General features: G+C 45.0%; 1 protein-coding gene across 1 annotated transcript in view; it reads right to left on the reverse strand.

The window, feature by feature from the left end:
• Positions 1–13,193, reverse strand: part of spock2 (SPARC (osteonectin), cwcv and kazal like domains proteoglycan 2) — a 54,372-nt gene extending 41,179 nt beyond the window's left edge. The window contains exon 1 of the mRNA XM_067972432.1: positions 12,935–13,193. Within this exon, the coding sequence (XP_067828533.1) occupies positions 12,935–13,105 (171 nt within the window). The 5' untranslated portion in view covers positions 13,106–13,193. The remainder of the gene's footprint in view (positions 1–12,934) is intronic.
• Positions 13,194–20,327: the final 7,134 nt, after the last annotated feature.

Below are 20,327 nucleotides of genomic sequence, written 5' to 3' on the forward strand. Positions count from 1 at the left end.
GTGGTGAACTCTCAGTAGCTTGGTAACTGGAAAAATATAAAACCAAATACCAGTCACATGATCAGGGTCTATGTCACCATCATCCTTGTTGCCAGTCACTTGTGTTGTGAAGCCTCTACTGGAACATCAGGAACAGGAGGAGGCCATTCAGCCCCTCGGGCCTGCTCTGTCATTCAATTAGATCATGGCTGATCTGCACCTCAGCTCCATTTACCCACCTTTGCTCCATATCCCTTGATACCCTTACCCAACAGAAATCTGTCCATCTCATTTGAGCCAGCCTCCTCGGCCTTTCGGGGGAAGAGAGTTCCACATTTCCACTACCCTTTGTGTGGAAAAAGTGCTTCCTGATTTCACTCCTGAATGGTCTAGTTCTGATTTTAAGATTGCGCCTCCCCATCCCACCGTAACTGGGATCTTCCTGCCCTGTATGGCTCAGTACTACACAGTGTGATGCCTCTACCCTCTGCACCATCAGGGAGCTACATGAAGGCTGTTGAGCTAGACTTTTGAAATTAAGGAAATTAATCTTTGGTGATTCATTCTGTGTTTGAAAATATTGTTGTTTTCACCTTGAACAGGGAGCTTTGCAGTCAGGCAAAGCATTCCTCATGGACGTATCCAAAGTCATGTTCAGGCATGCATTATTAAAATAGAAATGCTTATGAAATCTCAAATAAACTATTTACTATTAAATTACTGGTTAAATGGTGCACACCTAACTACAGAAGAATGATAGTGGTGTGTATGATTTGTTTTTTTTATCAGAAGTATTAATAATTGCAATTGCATATTAATTTAAAGAGTATTCAATTTGAGCTTGAAAGGATGTTCAGGGCTTAAGTTCTCCTAATGTCCCAGGGCAACATTCCCCCGTCAACCAACACCACCAAAAACAGATTAACTGGCTTTTCGTCTTATTGCTGTTTGTGGGTTCTTGCTGTGCGCAAAATGGCTGCTGCGTTTGCCTATAACAGCAGCCACTGCACCTCAAAGTAACTCATTAGATGTAACGCACTTTGAGACAATCTGAGAGATGTGATGCGATGCTGTTTTAATACAAGTCTTTCTAATTAGAATTGCCAATAAGTAGAATCAGGTCCTTTCCTTTAATTTCTCATGGGGTTTAGTACAAAATGTCTTGATTTATTTCAAATAAATGGATCTTTCTAAATTATCAGAGTGTTTCACCAATTACTTTGGCCAATTTTAGAGAACTGTGTACTCTGGATTTTGGGACGCAGGTTCAATTTCTTCCATTGAGCATTGCGCAGCGACCTAGTGTCTCTTGGGGAGGGTTGAAGTCAACTCAAGTTGAGAGGTTTTACCAGCACGACTGCCATACGTTTCTTACGGGCCGGCAAAGAGCTTCCGTGTTGGACACAGATTTGGCAAATAGTGGGAAGACAATGGGAAGAGAGTGTGTGCTTTAATACAAACAGGTAAAAATGTCTCTCCATATTGTAGCTACTTGTTGCCTCAAATGTAAAGCTTAAACAACAAAAACAACAACTTGCATTTATATAGCGCCTTTAACATAGTAAAACGTCCCAAGACGCTTCACAGGAGTGATTATCAAACAAAGTTTGACACCGAGCCACATAAGGAGATATTAGGACAAATGGCCAAAAGCTTGGTCAAAGAGGTAGGTTTTACAGAGTGTCTTAAAAGGAGGAGAGAGAGGCGGAGAGGTTTAGGGAGGGAATTCCAGAGCTCAGCATTAAGTAGTTGAAGGCACGGCTACCAATGGTGGAGCGATTAAATGTGGAGTCCAACCATTAACACTGCCCTGAGATGGTAACATTTTTACCTGCCTGAAAACCTATGTGAAGAAGAGCAATGGAGTTTTCCCCGGTGTCCTGGCCAACATTTATCCCTCAACCAACATCACTAAAACAGATACAGTCAGGAGGGAGTGGCCCTGGGAGTCCTCAACATTGACTCTGGACCCCATGAAATCTCATGGCATCAGGTCAAACATGGGCAAGGAAACCTCCTGCTGGGGGACTTCAATGTCCATCACCAAGAGTGGCTCGGTAGCACCACTACTGACCGAGCTGGCCGAGTCCTGAAGGACGTGGCTGCCAGACTTGGCCTGCGGCAGGTGGTGAGCGAACCAACACGAGGAAAAATCTACTTGACCTCGTCCTCACCAATCTACCTGTCGCAAATGCATCTGTCCATGACAGTATTGGTAGGAGTGACCACCGCACAGTCCTTGTGGAGACGAAGTCCCGACTTCGCACTGAGGATACCATCCAACGTGTTGTGTGGCACTACCACTGTGCTAAATGGGATAGATTCAGAACAGATATAGCAGCTCAAAACTGGGTATCCATGAGGTGCTGTGGGCCATCAGCAGCAGCAGAATTGTATTCCAGCACAATCTGTAACCTCATGGACTGGCATATTCCTCACTCTACCATTACCAGCAAGCCAAGGGATCAACCCTGGTTCAATGAGGAGTGTAGAAGAGCATGCCAGGAGCAGCACCAGGCGTACCTAAAAATGAGGTGCCAACCTGGTGAAGCTACAACTCAGGACTACATGCATGCTAAACAGCGGAAGCAACATGCTATAGACAGAGCTAAACGATTCCACAACCAACGGATCAGATCAAAGCTCTGCAGTCCTGCCACATCCAGTCGTGAATGGTGGTGGACAATTAAACAACTAACGGGAGGAGGAGGCTCTGTAAACATCCCTAACCTCAATGATGGCGGAGTCCAGTACGTGAGTGCAAAAGACAAGGCTGAAGCGTTGCAATCATCTTCAGCCAGAAGTGCCGAGTGGATGATCCATCTCAGCCTCCTCCAGATATCCCCACCATCACAGAAGCCAGTCTTCAGCCAATTCGATTCACTCCACGTGATATCAAGAAACGGCTGAGTGCACTGGATACAGCAAAGGCTATGGGCCCCGACAACATGCTGGCTGTAGTTTTTTTTTTATTCGTTCACGGGATGTGGGCGTCGCTGGCAAGGCCGGCATTTATTGCCCATCCCTAATTGCCCTCGAGAAGGTGGTGGTGAGCCGCCTTCTTGAACCGCTGCAGTCCGTGTGGTGAAGGTTCTCCCACAGTGCTGTTAGGAAGGGAGTTCCAGGATTTTGACCCAGCGACAATGAAGGAACGGCGATATATTTCCAAGTCGGGATGGTGTGTGACTTGGAGGGGAACGTGCAGGTGGTGTTGTTCCCATGCGCCTGCTGCCCTTGTCCTTCTAGGTGGTAGAGGTCGCGGGTTTGGGAGGTGCTGTCGAAGAAGCCTTGGCGAGTTGCTGCAGTGCATCCTGTGGATGGTGCACACTGCAGCCACAGTGCGCCGGTGGTGAAGGGAGTGAATGTTTAGGGTGGTGGATGGGGTGCCAATCAAGCGGGCTGCTTTGTCCTGGATGGTGTCGAGCTTCTTGAGTGTTGTTGGAGCTGCACTCATCCAGGCAAGTGGAGAGTATTCCATCACACTCCTGACTTGTGCCTTGTAGATGGTGGAAAGGCTTTGGGGAGTCAGGAGGTGAGTCACTCGCCGCAGAATACCCAGCCTCTGACCTGCTCTCGTAGCCACGGTATTTATATGGCTGGTCCAGTTAAGTTTCTGGTCAATGGTGACCCCCAGGATGTTGATGGTGGGGGATTCGGCGATGGTAATGCCGTTGAATGTCAAGGGGAGGTGGTTAGACTCCCTCTTGTTGGAGATGGTCATTGCCTGGCACTTATCTGGCGCGAATGTTACTTGCCACTTATGAGCCCAAGCCTGGATGTTGTCCAGGTCTTGCTGCATGCAGGCTCGGACTGCTTCATTATCTGAGGGGTTGCGAATGGAACTGAACACTGTGCAGTCATCAGCGAACATCCCCATTTCTGACCTTATGATGGAGGGAAGGTCATTGATGAAGCAGCTGAAGATGGTTGGGCCTAGGACACTGCCCTGAGGAACTCCTGCAGCAATGCCCTGGGGCTGAGATGATTGGCCTCCAACAACCACTACCATCTTCCTTTGTGCTAGGTATGGCTGAAGACTTGTGCTCCAGAACTAGCTGCGCCTCTAGCCAAGCTGTTCCAGTACAGCTACAACACTGGCATCTACCCGACAATGTGGAAAACCGTCCATAAAAAGCAGGACAAATCCAATCCGGCCAATTATCGCCCCATCAGTCTACTCTCAATCATCAGCAAAGTGATGGAAGGTGTTGTCGACAGTGCTATCAGGCAGCACTTACTCACCAATAACCTGCTCACCGATGCTCAGTTTGGGTTCCGCCAGGACCACTCAGCTCCAGACCTCATTACAGCCTTGGTCCAAACATGGACAAAAGAGCTGAATTCCAGAGGTGAGGGGCGAGTGACTGTCCTTGATATCAAGGCAGCATTTGACCGAGTGTGGCACCAAGGTGTTGTAGTAAAATTGAAGTCAATGGGAATCAGGGGGAAAACTCTCCAGTGGCTGGAGTCATACCTAGCACAAAGGAAGATGGTAGTGGTTGTTGGAGGCCAATCATCTCAGCCCCGGGACATTGCTGCAGGAGTTCCTCAGGGCAGTGTCCTAGGCCCAACCATCTTCAGCTGCTTCATCAATGACCTTCCCTCCATCATAAGGTCAGAAATAGGGATGTTCGCTGATGATTGCACAAGTGTTCAGTTCCATTCGCAACTCCTCAGATAATGAAGCAGTCCGTGCCCGCATGCAGCAAGACCTGGACAACACCCAGGCTTGGGCTCATAAGTGGCAAGTAACATTCGCGCCAGACAAGTGCCAGGCAATGACCATCTCCAACAAGAGAGAGTCTAACCACCTCCCCTTGACATTCAACGGCATTACCATCGCCGAATCCCCCACCATCAACATCCTGGGGGTCACCATTGACCAGAAACTTAACTGGACCAGCCATATAAATACTGTGGCTACAAGAGCAGGTCAGAGGCTGGGTATTCTGCGGCGAGTGACTCACCTCCTGACTCCCCAAAGCCTTTCCACCATCTACAAGGCACAGGTCAAGAGTGTGATGGAATACTCTCCACTTGCCTGGATGAGTGCAGCTCCAACAACACTCAAGAAGCTCGATACCATCCAGGACAAAGCAGCCCGCTTGACTGGCACCCCATCCATCACCCTAAACACTCACTCCCTTCACCACCGGCGCACAGTGGCTGCAGTGTGGACCATCCACAGGATGCACTGCAGCAACTCGCCATGGCTTCTTCGACAGCACCTCCCAAACCCGCGACATCTACCACCTAGAAGGACAAGAGCAGCAGGCACATGGGAACTACACCACCTGCACGTTCCCCTCCAAGTCACACACCATCCCGACTTGGAAATATATCGCCGTTCCTTCATTGTCGCTGGGTCAAAATCCTGGAACTCCCTTCCTAACAGCACTGTGGGAGAACCTTCACCACACGGACTGCAGCGGTTCAAGAAGGCGGCTCACCACCACCTTCTCGAGGGCAATTAGGGATGGGGAATAAATGGTGGCCTTGCCAACGACGCCCACATCCCATGAACGAATAAAAGAAAAAGATTATCTGGTCATTATCTCGTTGCTGTTTGTGGGATCTTGCTGTGCGCAAATTGGCTGTGTGTTTCCTACATTACAACAGTGACTACACTTCAAAAAGTATTTCATTTGCTGTAAGTGCTTTGGGATGTCCTGGGGTCATGAAAGGCGCTATATAAATGCAAGTCCGTTCTTCCTTTCATTCTTTAAGCCTAAATGAGAATATCAAGATCTGTTAGTGTGAGCAATTTGAGATATAGGGAAATCAAAGGAAGCATGGATTTAAACTTCGAATGTGCTCCTTGTTACACACCCAGGTGACAATGAAAGCAAATGATTAGATACCCCTGGCCTATGGGATGGCAAGTTATTCAAAAGAACTTGGCTCAATGATATTGAAAATTGCAAATTTATGTACAGGTGAAAGACCATTTAATTAAATTTCCTGCAGTAGCATTACATGCAATTAGGTTTGGGCGCTAATATAGTTCTGCAAAAGCAATTAGTTATTGTGCAAAATGCTTCTGCTGTTTGCTGAACTAAGGTCACAGGAGTCTTACTCAACAGTAGATATCTATTACACTAGCAGTCCGCCAGATTCACTGGAACAAGAGTACATTGGCTTTGATGAGCATGTAGGACTCAAACCAAAACAATATTTGCCTTGGGCTCCTCTGGAGAAACAAAGAAAACAAAAAAAATTATAGAAAGGGGGTGCTGTGTGTGGAAATATTTAATATTCCATTAGGGTTGCCAACTTTCCAAGATTGGCCTGGAGCCTCCAGGAATAGAAGATTAATCTCCAGGACACTGCTGAGCAACACCTGGGGGGAAAAAATCATTGGGGTATTAAAAAAATTGTGTGTTTTTTTTCCATTTTCTTTGAACACTTAGTGATAAAAAATATTGGAGATGGGAAAAATGTCTGTTTGTCTGACAGTCAAGAATCCTCCAATCGGGTAATTAAGAGTCTATCTGCTTTCCAATTGGCCGTGGAAAGGCGGAGTGTATGAGGGTGGATGTGTTGGGCGACCAATGGTGGGAGCGTGGGGGCGGGGCAGTTAGAAGAAGGAGGTCATGTGATGAAACCTCACGGAATATGTCCAACCAGAGTTGGTAACCCTATATTCCACTAGTTTGCTTCCTGTCTCATTAATGTCACTGTGTCCACCTTGTTTGTAAAATGTTGCTCTTGATTCTCCTACCAGGAGATGTTTAAAAGTGGAGGGGGCTACAGGTAGAAAAAAGACTTACATTTCTATAGCGCCTTTCACAACCTCAGAATGCCCCAAAGCACTTTACAGCCAATGAAGTACCTTTGAAGTGTAGGAAATGCAGCAAGATCCCACAAACAGCAATGATATAAATGATCAAATAATCTATTTTTAGGCATTTTTTTTAGCTAAAGGAAGAATGTTGGCCAAGACACCGGGAGAACTCTCTGCTCTTCTTCAAATAATGGCACCAAATCTTTAACAACCATCTCAACCACAGCAGCAGGCAGATGGGGCCTTGGCTGAACATCTCAACCAAAGGACAGGTGGACAATCACTCTTTGGGGAATGGTTTGGTTTCTCCATCAACGACCCTCCCCTACCAATGACATAACTGAAACCAGAATTTCTTGGCACAGTGGGCAATAATCCATGTCCAGCCACAAGGAGTACTGGTGTTGTGTTCCCCCCCCCTATTGATGCATTTTACTGAACTTTCAGATCAGTAACCTGCTGTACAATTTGCTTTTGCCAGCAGGATATTTTCACTAAAAATGTCCCAAAATCTACAAGGTTTGCGATCCCGGAAGTTACTTACAAAGGCTGGTTGAGGTGGACATTAAAGATCTCCATGGCACTATTTGCAGGGTGTACTGGCCAACATTCCTCCATCAACTCCGAAAGCAGATTGACTGGTCATTTATACCACTGTTGTTGGTGAGTTCTTGCTGTGTGCAAAATGGCTGCCATATTTGCCCACATTAAATCAGCCATTACAGATCAAAGATATTCATTGTGGTGTGTACATGCTTTGAGATGATTGCGAGAGATGTGATAAGGGGTTTTGGAAACGCGAGACTGTCTTTCTTTCAGGGTTGACGTCTCCTACGTTTGCTTTCTCCAGCACCTGCAGGTCAGTTATTTTCAGTACGCAAGGCAGCACACTCCCAAATACGGCAGCTTCTGCATTCATCTAAGTTCGGGTACACAGATACTACAGATACTGCAGGTTGTACAGAGGCAAAGTCTACGCTTGTGCATTGATATTCTACAGCCTGCTGCCATGGAAATGGGCTAGGCAGTGGGGGTGGAAACAGCAGCTACAGCTGCTTGCCTGCAGCAGTTCATTTCCAAAAACGTCAGACCTGGCACTCGCACAAAAACCACAGCCGTCCTTTTGTTGTTTTATTTTAAGAAATCCAAAGCTTTTCTACACATTGTTACCAGACAGATTTCTGTGTTAGTCGCTGGTCACTAACAATGTGACCTTGGCGGGACAAATGCTCAAATGAAAGAAGCATAGACTGAAAGGGCATGGGTTAATGCCTTAGTCCGTAGGATATGCGTTCACTGCAAAGGCCATGGTCTCTCCTATATGCTCAACTCATGACCTCAACACTGCTGCCATGGGGAGATGTCAAGTGGAGGCCAACTTGTGTCCCACAGGGAAGGAAAATTGAAAGGCGATAAACTCCCAGGGCGGAGCTCCCTGCAATAGCTCAATGGGTAACTGTGATGGCTCATAGATGGCCAGGGTATACAGGCCTGGAAGGTGCCCAGTTTGATCCCTGGACTGTGCTGAGTTCGCTGATCTCAGGGAAGGTGATAATCAAGACAGTAAAATTGGCCTCAGTGCTCCTGGGATAGGGACGAGGGAAGAGGAGAGGAGAGGAGAGGAGGGCGCGGAAGGAGTGGGAGAGGAAGCAGAGGGGAGGAGGGGAGAGGAGGGAGGAGGGAAGAGGGAGAGGAAGGGGGAGGGAGAGGCAGAGGAGGGGGAGAGGAGGGAGGGAAGAGGAGCAGAGGAGGGAGGAGGAGCAGAGGTGGGGAGGGGAGGGAGGAGAGGAGGGGAGAGGGAGAGGGAGGGGAGAGGGGAGGGGAGGCGGAGAGGAGGGTATCTACTGGTGTTCCAATCCAATAACCCCCTACTAGAAAGGGCATCGGGGAGGATGAGATTGGATCTCTTTTTATTGAGAAACCAAAGTGAAAGGCTAGGCCCAAGCTTAAAAGTAGTAAGAGAGAGAAGAAATGATAAATCAAGAACTCACCATCAGGTGACAGCAAGCTTGGATTTTAAAAGCCTGTTGATTGTAGAAGGAAGGAACATAAGAAGTCCTGGGGAAAAAATGTGTCTGAGCAGGAGAATGTGCGATGAGTTTTTTAAGACTGTTGAGGGAGGAGGGTGTGTAGGACATAATTAGAGCTTAGAAGGAACAAGAGAGGAGCACTTTCACTGGAGAAAATACCCACAGTAGTATCAATAAAATAGAGAAAGACAGCGACAGAATGCAAGGGTAGAGGTCAGAGGTGAAAGAGGAAATGAGGAAAACAAGTTTCCTGGAGACAGCTGTAGCGACGGAGAAGTGGAAGCCGTCAATACAAAGGATAATGGGGAGAAATGTATAACGGGCAGCTGGATCAATATCGCCCGTTTTATATTATGACCCACATTGACTCACTAGTGCCTCTGAAGTGAATCTTTGAGGATCCCTGCGATTCTCTGACGTGCCCTGTTACACCCAGATCGTTGAGTACATTTACTGAAAGTCACATTTACTGTAAAGGTTCCTCGGAGACTGATAGGTCTGCTGCCATCTTTACTATTTTTACAGTTACTATTCACTAATATTGGCCACTTGTGAGTGGGAATTAGTTGGTGATATTAATACAACACCTTCATGTGACCTTTTACCGTCTGTTCTTTGAGTTAAAGAAAAAAAAGACTTGCATTTATATAGCGCCTTTCACGATCGCCAGTGGTCCCAAAGCGCTTTACAGCCAATGAGGTACTTTTTGAAGTGTAGTCACTGGTGTAATGTAGGAAAACCGGCAGCTAATTTGCGCACAGCAAGATCCCACAAACGGCATGACCAGAAAATCTGTTTTAGTGATGTTTGCTTGAGGAATAAATATTGATTAGGACACTGGGGCAAACTCCCCTGCTCTTCTTCAAAACAGCAACGGTGAGATCTTTCACATCCATCTAAGGGGGCAGATGGGGACCTCAGTTCATCTGAAAGACGGCACCTCCAACAGTGCAGCACTCCCTTAGCGCTGCACCGAAGTGTCAGCCTAGATTTTGTACTCAAGCCTCTGGAATGGGACTCTGAACCCTTCTGACTCAGAGGCGAGAGAGTGTTACCCACTGAGCCACAGCTGACAACTAATGAAACTACTAACACTTTAGATATAATACCTGTTAAAATAGCGGGTGGGAGAATGTCACACAAATGAGCTAAAGCTCCTGTAATTTCTAGTCTTGTGTCATTATCACTGAGCTTGGCCTGCTCTGGGAATAACTCTGTCACAAAGATTTGTAAGTGTTTCCAGCCAAGCCACTCTCACCCGGCATCACTTCTGATACGCAACTAATTGCAACCAGGAGACTCAGGTCTGCTTGTAAGGGTCATGGTTTGCTGCTTGCTGAAGGGGGAAACGGGAGGGGTAGATGAGGAAGGAGAGGAGAACCCGCCCTTATACTCCATGATGCAATGCACCACTTCACAAGTGCGTTGCACCATCAGGGCTGCTAGCTCATTACAACATCGACTACACTTCAAAAGTACTTCATTGGCTATAAAGCACTTTGGGACATCCTGAGGTCGTGCAAGGCGCTATATAAATGCAAGTCTTATTTGTTTTATTTTAATGTCTCTGTAACAGCTCCACAATCACAAGCCGCCAGTGATTCGAATTCTTAAACCACTTTAATTAAGTAAAACATCATGTACAAACAGGGCTCAGACTACAGGTTAACGGGAGGGTGTTGCTGGCATGGGGAATTTCTGGAGTAATAGTCTGTCCTGAGCATTCGGTCAGAAGTCTATCATATTGTTTTTTAGCTTGTGAATTTTTGCGATGCTGTTTTTTTTAAACAGGGGTAGGGAGGATTGAGTAGTTGACTGGGTAGCTAAAGTAGCAATAATTGGGTAGGCGTTTTCACTGCCTCTGCTACTTTTTATGCAGAATTGCTGTGCTTGAGCAGCAAAGTAGTTTACATGAGCTCAGCACAGGGATTTGTTGCACAGTCTCACATTGTGCCAATTCACTTGCTCCAGGCATCGTTGGCACTGATTTGTGAAGCTGTTCAATGGTGTCTGCATGGAAAAGGGCATGAATGGCATTGGCTGCAGCCCAGTGACGTCAACCGCATCACCGGGTGTGTCTCTGAAACTCGGAAATACGGAACGAGTTTAGCACTGTTCTGGAAAGCAGAACTGCACCCCCAACAGTTGCATGGCCTGCTGCAGTAGGACTTCCCCAGTGGCCAATTTGAATCAAAGTGAGAGCTTAAAACTCACACCGAGAAAAGGCCATTCAGCCCATCAAACAGGCTTCTTGTACAGCCCATGGATAACCAGCTCAATCCTTTCCCCACCCACCCAAGAGATCTAAACTCCCTTCCTAACCACCATGTGAATCAAACAGATCTGTTAACATCTCCCTAACTCTCAATCCCCTTTTCTCGATGGATATTGACCCAATTCCTTTTTGAAGGTGTCAGTCGACCCAGAATTAACAACCTTTTTCTGTTAGTTTGTTCCACATCCACTATCTGTGGTTTCTAATCCCTAATCTTGCTTGAAGTTTGTAAGTTTCAGGATGGAAGAGATCATTAAGAGTTCTCCCGAATGTCCTGGCCAATATTTATCCCTCAACCAACATCACTAAAACAGATGATCTGGTCGTTATCTCGTTGCCGTTTCTGGGATCTTGCTGTGCGTAAATTGGCTGCCGAGTTTCCTACATTACAACAGTGACTACACTTCAAAAGTACTTCAGTGGCTGTAAATTGTTTTGGGACGTCCTGAGATTGTGAAAGGCGCTATATAAATGCAAGACTCAGTTGGTCCCAAAGTGCAAACAATGACAATGCTAAAATCAATTGCTTCCCTCACCAAATGAACCCCACTACCCACGTCCACTGTCTCCCTGGGGAGTCTGTTCCACAAATTCAGCTCCCTCTTAATCAAATCTATGCGTTTGTAATTGTGCCCTTGCATTCTGTTCAACTTAAACCTCTTTTCAGAGGGAGGTGATGCTCAAACCATTTCAGAACCTATATATAATCTAAAAAAAAAGGTCAGTCACCATCCCTAGAGAGAAAGGGCAGTTTCTGACGTCTCAGGTGTGCACCGTGAAGGTGATGAAAGATACACACCTGAAACCTCATCCCCTGTCTTTCCTCTATACAGATGTTGACTGACCTGATGTGTACTTCCAGCATTTTATGAATCGAGAATGGAGGCAAGCTGAAACGCTGCAAAAAGGAGTTCAATTTTTAAAATTCAGTGCGTATCAAACCTGTCCCTTCCAAGCTTGCAAACTGCCATCATACTGGTGCCAGCCAGACAACAGTGTCTGCAGATAATCTACATAACTCACGCCTGCCTCCTGAGTGATAGGACCATCTTAATTAAAGTTTTTTTTTTGGGGGGTAAAAAAAAATAATAACAACTGGGTCCATTAACAGATCCAAACCTGGGCGGCTTTGCATGGTGGGCGAGGGGAATGACGCAGGTAAGAACTGGGAACTGGGACTGAGCCCAGGAACCACGTCCTTCGACACCAAGAGCCCCGATTACTGGACTAACACTGCCGGACTCCTCCTGAGCCCCTTCCCCGAAGGTTTGTGTCTGAGGATCTGCAGAATCCAACACCTCAATCCCCCTCCCACCTCCAAAAAAAAAATAATCTTTTAGAACCCATCACAACAGATGCAATGTAGGAATTAAATATCTACATCATCTGGTTCTCCCACCCCCCCACACAATCTCAGGTGATGAAATAGCCATATACACATAAAAAAAATCCAACTGTTAAAATGTGTGAAATCCATCCTTGTTTTTCCTATTGCAAAGACCCAAACCTGACAAATTGATTTCCAAATCGATTAGAATCGACCAGGAATTTATACTAAACTGAAGGAGATCTCCTGTATATGCAATGGTGCAATGGTCAATATTCTCACTGTAACGACAGGTGAATTCAGACAAGCCAAAGAAAAAAACATTGGTGCATTTCCCTAATAATTACAATTCCACACATTATTCTATCCCCACAGTCAGACCTGAGCCCCAGATCTCCAATCATTGCCATTTATTATTATTTTCTGAGTAGTTTTTTTTTACTCATTCTTCTGCGGTATTTTAAATGGGAGCAAATCAGTTTCTCATTTATATATATATATATATATATATTTGGTTGAAATTCAATGTGCGAACTCACGTCTCTGAATCGGTTCCAGTCTTTGATCTGCTGGCTGTACTGGGAGACGCTGGACAGCCATTGCTCATCTTGCAGAAAATTCCCGTTATTCCCCCCTTTTTCAGGACTGTCTGTGTCCGCAGCCGCCCTCAGCAGCAGAGGGATAAGGAGAAAGTTCAGTGGCTTCAACATTCTCCGAGGCCGCAGTGATGCGACTTCTCCCGCAGGTTGGTTGCTGTGAAATGCGAGCTGATTATATTTCCAATCACTCCACCCGCCCCCTCCCTCTCCCTCTCTCTAATCTCAGACTCTGTGAGTCTGCGCCAAATCACACACAGCACATCGCTAATTCACTCTCTCACACATACACAAACATATACACACACAAACATATACACACACATACATACACACATACATATACACACACATACATATACACACACATACATATACACACATACACACACATACATATGCACACACATACATATACAAACATATAAATGTACACACATACATATACACGCATATATACACATACATAAACATATACACACATATATACACACACATGCACACATATATATACATACATACACATATACACAGACATATATATACACATCCACACACATACATATACACACATATATACACACATACATATACATACATACACACCCACACATACATACACATACACACACACATATTTATACACACATACACAAGCATACATACACATACACATACATACATGCATACTCACACACATACACATGCACAAGCATTTTTTTAAAAGTATTTTCTATTCCCTGAAGCTGAGACACACATTAAATGGTATTGTGTTACATTAAGAAAAATGATGAACATCCTTAAAATTAAATTTCAGGAGAGGGGACAAAGAGAGGCAGAGGGATCATTGCTGTAAGTAATTTTAATCCCTTAAGGCTGACAGGAGATGCAAACTCCCACTTTAAAATTGTAAATAAGCAGGAACATCAGCTTATTCTTCCACAAAGGCTGAAAGGTTTAACCAGGGATGGAAATGAATTGATGATCTCCAGAGATTGCATTCCATTGCTGCATGTTCTCTGAGCAGCTTTCAGTTGTAAATATTTTTGTGTTGATACAAAATTTATCTGTTTTTCCTCCACTTCCCATGGTCTCCACAACCCATGTGGTACCTGGGACTGAGAGGCGGAATTCCTGCTAACAAATATCCTCCAAAGCTGCATTTCAACCAGCCATTAGTAAATCTGATAGTTTCACCTCCAACGGTACTCACTTCCCAGGCTGAAGCAGGAAGAGTGGTCTCTATGGTGAGGTACTGGAGGCAACCAGTATCCATGCAACTGTATCCCAGCACGAGTCAGCATCCCAGCACATGGGGAACTATATCCCAGCACGAGTCAGCATCCCAGCACATGGGGAACTATATCCCAGCAAGAGTCAGCATCCCAGCACATGGGGAACTATATCCCAGCAAGAGTCAGCATCCCAGCACATGGGGAACTATATCCCAGCATGAGTCAGCATCCCAGCACCTGGGGAGCTATATCCCAGCAAGAGTCAGCATCCCAGCACCTGGGGAGCTATATCCCAGCAAGAGTCAGCATCCCAGCACATGGGGAACTATGTCCCAGCAAGAGTCAGCATCCCAACACCTGGGGAACTGTACCCCAGGATGAGTCTGTACCATCCTCAGGAAAGAAGAGAATTGTAGAAGAAAAATTACAGAGGTGTCAGGTTCTGGACACACGCTCTGAGCACACATGTAAAGATGTAAGATAAAAATATTTGTGATTACTATTTATTTGCAACATCATGTAATATTGATCATGAATTAGCACCGGAAATGAGGAATAAATAAGCTGTTAAAATAAAATTGGAAGAACTGTTTGCATCAGTGTGGCAGTGTTGGTGCTAAATCAGGTGTATTAAAAAATCAATTAGTAGCAGAGCTGCATTACTGGCCATTCTGTGGGTGTCTTGCTGAACTGAATGGAGCTGCTCATCGCCACCCACCTGCAGTATGTCCCCCATTTCCTCGTCAGCCCATTGAGACAGTAACTGAGAAAATGGGCTCACTCACTTTCACATCCATCACTCTGCCTCAACCCGAGACATCAATGGAGGGAGGTGGGACCAGCTGCGTTAGAGATTCCAATCACTAGTTCATAAACTCTGAAATATCTGACAAACTCTTACAAATTCATCAGGAATAGTAACGTTAATTTTACAATTTATATTTATATCCCGGCAAGTACCACAGGAGCATTAAACCACCTTCTACGCAATGTATTATTCTGAAGCTAAATTGTAATTGTGTGTAGTCGGGCCTGGCCTTTGATGCCGCACAGTCTAATTGCTTTAAATAGGCATATTCTGAGGCCAGCCAGAGAGTAATCTGGTCATGTACCTCAATGCTGTTTGTGGGAGCTTGCTGTGCGCACATTGGCTGCCATGTTTCCCCACAACAGTGACTGCACTTCAAAAGGTACATCTTTGGCTGCAAAGCGCTTTGGGACATCCTGAGGTTGTGAAAAGGCGCTATATAAATGCAAGTTATTCTTTATTTCTTTGAAACCATTATATCCGCACTTAACCCCTCAAATCATTGTGAGTCATTCCCTTTTATTTTTAATTGTTTTCCTGCAGATTGGTGGTAGGAGGCAATGATGGGCTTTCTTCCTTTTCAAAAAAAATATTTTGAATCTATAACAAAGTGTAACAGACTCAAAACTCTGATGCACGCACACAATGTCTATACTGGCAGACCTACCATGGGGTTGGTCACAGAAACCACACAAAACACATTCCTTTATAATTTATTGGGTAGTGGATACCTATATTGGCAGCAAAGGATAGCCCAGCTTTGATTTATTCACTGAGTTGGGGAGGCGATTATTTATTAAGTTACTTAATAGGGGAGAAATCTGGCTTAAGCCAGACGAGAAGCACCAATTTATTTATTTGTTGGGCAAAGAACCACTGAGAAAGCCCAGCACAGGAGAAAATAATAATTATATTTGTTTCATATTTAATAGTTAATCACCACCTTTGAAGTTCTTGAAGTCAGCCAATAGAAAAAAACAAAATGGAGGATGGACCTGGGTGACTCCCATCACAGCACCAGCAGTGGTGGGAGGGCTGAATAGCAGGCATCAGGGTGGTAACTATCAAAAGGTGATAGGAGCAGGCATTACTGTTGGACTTTGGATGTTACCTTTAGGTGTTACTGAACGTCAGCGAAGCATTTACTAAATGTCACAAGGTGTGACTGAGTGGGCCTGACAAACAGGAATTTTAATAAATTATCGATAATTATAATAAATGATTATAGTATAAGTCCTCAGAAACACCCTGGTGAAATTGGACTAAAATGCAGATGTAGAACACTGCAGCAGTTCCGGCGATGGATTGGGGTGGGTGCCAGTGGGTTGCTGGGCTTATAAGGCAGCTGGATACAAGAACGTAAGGAGCTTGGAATGGTGCGAGGCCATTCGGCCCATCAAGCCCACTCTTTCCACTGTCCATGCATGACTACCTCAACTATGAATTCCCTCTTCCACCTCAGCTAAGATCTCTACACTCTTCCTAACCCCCAGGTGAATAAAACAGATCCAGCAATAGCTCTGTATCCCTCAACCCGCTTTCTCAACTGTACCTTCTTAATAGGAACATAGGAGTATAGGAACAGGAGTAGGCCATTCAGCCCCTCGAGCCTGCTCCGCCATTTGATAAGATCATGGCTGATCTGTGATCTAGCTCCATATACCTGCCTTTGGCCCATATCCCTTAATACCTTTGGTTGCCAAAAAGCTATCTATCTCAGAATTAAATTTAGCAATTGAGCTAGCATCAATTGCCGTTTGCGGAAGAGAGTTCCAAACTTCTACCACCCTTTGTGTGTAGAAATGTTTTCTGATCTCACTCCTGAAAGGTCTGGCTCTAATTTTTAGACTGTGCCCCCTACTCCTAGAATCCCCAACCAGCGGAAATAGTTTCTCTCTATCCGCCCTATCTGTTCCCCCTAATATCTTATAAACTTCGATCAGGTCACCCCTTAACCTTCTAAACTCTAAAGATTTGTGTAATCTCTCCTCGTAACTTGAAGTCCGTAATGGCACCAGTTGATCCACAATTAACTACTTTTCCCGGGAGTTTGTTCCGCACCCACAGCATCCTTTGGGAAAAAAATGTTCTAATCTCTAATCTTGCTTGAGGCTTGTAAATTTTGTAATTGTATTCTCAATTTCAGTTCTCACTACTCAAGCTAAACAAGTTGCTTGTCTATACTTCACTTCGACCTTTCATTATTATAAAGGCTTGCATCATGTGTCCTTTCTCCAGCAAAAAATAAGTCCAGTTGCCTGAGCCTTTCATCCTAACCTAGTCCCCTAAGACGTGGAATCATACTTGGCACTCTTCTCCGAACTCTTTCAAGTGGAGAGCTGACCAACTATGCAAAACTGGCTGAGGATTTATTCTGAGGAATGATCATTGATGAAAATCTGACTGCTGTCAAATGTGCAGGGGAGGGATTTGGCCTTCTGTGGAGCATAGAATAAAAGAGGGAGCAGGCTTATACCTTTCTAAAATAAAGTCATTCAAGCCAGGTTCCTGCTTCTGATCAGTGCATGTTTGTGGGCATCGGGCCAGGACAGGATGGGGCTCTGCTGTGTTGCCCTCCACAGTCGAATAGCTGACTGACTCACTGTCTAGACTCACACATGAAGAATGGTTACTTTGTCGAGGGTATGGGAGATGTTTGTGGAATATACCCTAATGTGAATAAATGCTTTCAGGAGAGGAGGGGACAGCATTTGAAAAAAAAGCAAAAAGAATGCCATTGTTTTCGTGATGTATTTTCACTCCTTTGCGTGTACAGAAAGGTACATGAACAGTCTATTGGAGAAGCCCCAATCAGGAAATGAGGACACTGGTATAGTATATGATACTGATAGACTAATTTTCTGCAGTGAATTTATTTCACAAGATAACACAGATAGACATGGATGAAGGCTATTATGGCCACCTTAGCATCCTGTTCCCCCATCATAGCATCCAGCTGTTCCATAAATTTTACATGGGTAAGATGGGTATCGAGGGATATGGGCCAAGTGCAGGCAATTGGGACTAGCTTAGTGGTATAAACTGGGCGACATGGACATGTTGGGCCGAAGGGCCTGTTTCCATGTTGTAACTTCTATGATTCTATGATTCTATAAATTATTCCAGGATGTTTACCTCCACCACCCTACTTGGAACCTATTCCACATGTAGATCTTGACATCAGTTCTACATTTATATTTTGCAGCTCTGCCCCTTTCTCCTGTGGCCAAAGTCATGAAGACATCCTCTGTGACTGTGGTGTATTATTCCCTTCTTTGTCCTTTCTGCAACATTAAAGATGATTGATCAAATCATTCTGCTTCAACATTTCTCCTCTGTCATCCAGCCCTGTGGGACTGCCCTTGTATGGTTTCATTCCTACCAATCTGAACGCAACCAGTACATCTCCAGCAATGCTTTCTCTTCTCTTCCTTGCACTGTTTCCTTGGAAGTCCTCCAAGAACCTATCCTTGGCCCGCTCCTTTACCTGATCTACACGCTGCTTCTCAGCACAATCATCTGTAGGCACAGGGCTGACTTCCATATGAATGGCAATGGCAAACAGCTCTATCTCTCCACCACTTCTCTTGACTCTCCAACTGCTTTTGCGACTGCCTGTCTGACATCTAGTCTCAGATAAGTCACAATTTTCTCCAGCTCAACCTTCAGCCCTCATGACAAACTCCATTTCCTTCCCAGCCACTCTCTCAGGCTAAACCGTACTCTTCACAACTGTGGCATCCTGTTTGATGGTGAGCTGATCTTTAAGCCCTATATGCTTTCCATCACCAGGATCACTTAGTTCCACCGTCACAATCTTGCTTGTCTCCGTCCCTATCTTGGCCCCTCTGCTGCCTAAACCCTTATACATACATTTGTTACCTCCAGATTCAACTATACCAACACCCACTTTGCTGATCTCCTGTCCTCCTCCCTCCATAAGCTCCAACATGTCCAAAACTCTGTTGCTCATGTCACACTAAGTCCTGCTCGCCTATCACCCCCATCCTTGCTGACCTGCTCCCAACGCATTAAATTTAAAATCCTTGTCCTTGTTTAAAAGTCCTCCATGGCTTCACACTTCCCTGCCTCTCCCATCTCCTCCAGTCCTATAATCCCTGCTAAATGCCCTGTTCCTCTGACTCCAGAACCCTTAGTTAGTCCGCTTTCCCTTCCCCTACCATTGGTGTGGAGATGCTGGTGATGGACTGGGGTTGACAATTGTAAACAATTTTACAACACCAAGTTATAGTCCAGCAATTTTATTTGAAATTCACAAGCTTTCGGAGGCTTCCTCCTTCCTCAGGTGAATGTTGTGGAAATGAAATCCTCGAACCTTTCGCATTTATAAATCACAGAACAATACTTGGTGATTACAGACAGTGTTTTCAACTGCCCGTTGCCAAGGCAATCAGTGTGCAGACAGACAGGTGTTACCTACAAGGTCTCCGAATATACAAACCACCAAAAAAAAAGAGGCAGAAACATCGAAAAGACAGCAAATGACCCGTTGTATTAAAAACAGATAACATTTGTTCGCTGGTGGGGTAACGTGTAGCGTGACATGAACACCTACCATTGGTGGCAGAGCTTTCAGTCACCATGGTCCTATTCTTTGGGATTCCTTCCCTAAACTTCTCCACCTTTTAAAAACCTTCTCAAAACCCATCTCTTCAACCAACGTTTCAGTCATCCCATATAACTTTTCAATACTGGCCCAGTGTTCCTTACTCCTTGGGCTATTTCATTATGTTAAAAACACTATACAAGTTCAGTTGTTGCTGTCATCATGGTTTAACTTGAAGTACTGTTGTGGATTTCGCCTTTCTGTACTTTTTACTATCTTATATACATCTATGAGGGTATCTCTCAGTTGCCAACTTTCAAGGGTGAAGAGTTCCAGTTCCTCCAGCCTCTCCTCATATCTGAATCCTCTGAGACTAGGGATTAATCTTCTCTGCTTTGCCTCCAGGACTTGAATGTTTCCCATGTGTATCGGTGACCAAAATTGGACACAAAACTCAAGGTGTGGTCTGATCATAGCGCTGTACAATTTCATCATGACATCCTATAGGGAAACTGGGATAAATCAGAGGCAATCTGCCTTTGTGTCACTCCAAACACCTAATCATTATGGCAGCAATTAGTAGGTGCATACATCTTTGCATTTGCAAAGGCAATTTCTGACCTTTATTAAAACAAAGGAAAGCATTTGGGAGTAAAAAAACAAGCATCTTTCTCATTTTTAAAGCGTGGCAAAACTCCCAAGATTGAGAACTGTTTCCGATTATTA

Source organism: Heptranchias perlo, chromosome 36, assembly GCF_035084215.1.
Source record: "Heptranchias perlo isolate sHepPer1 chromosome 36, sHepPer1.hap1, whole genome shotgun sequence".
Taxonomy (NCBI): domain Eukaryota; kingdom Metazoa; phylum Chordata; class Chondrichthyes; order Hexanchiformes; family Hexanchidae; genus Heptranchias; species Heptranchias perlo.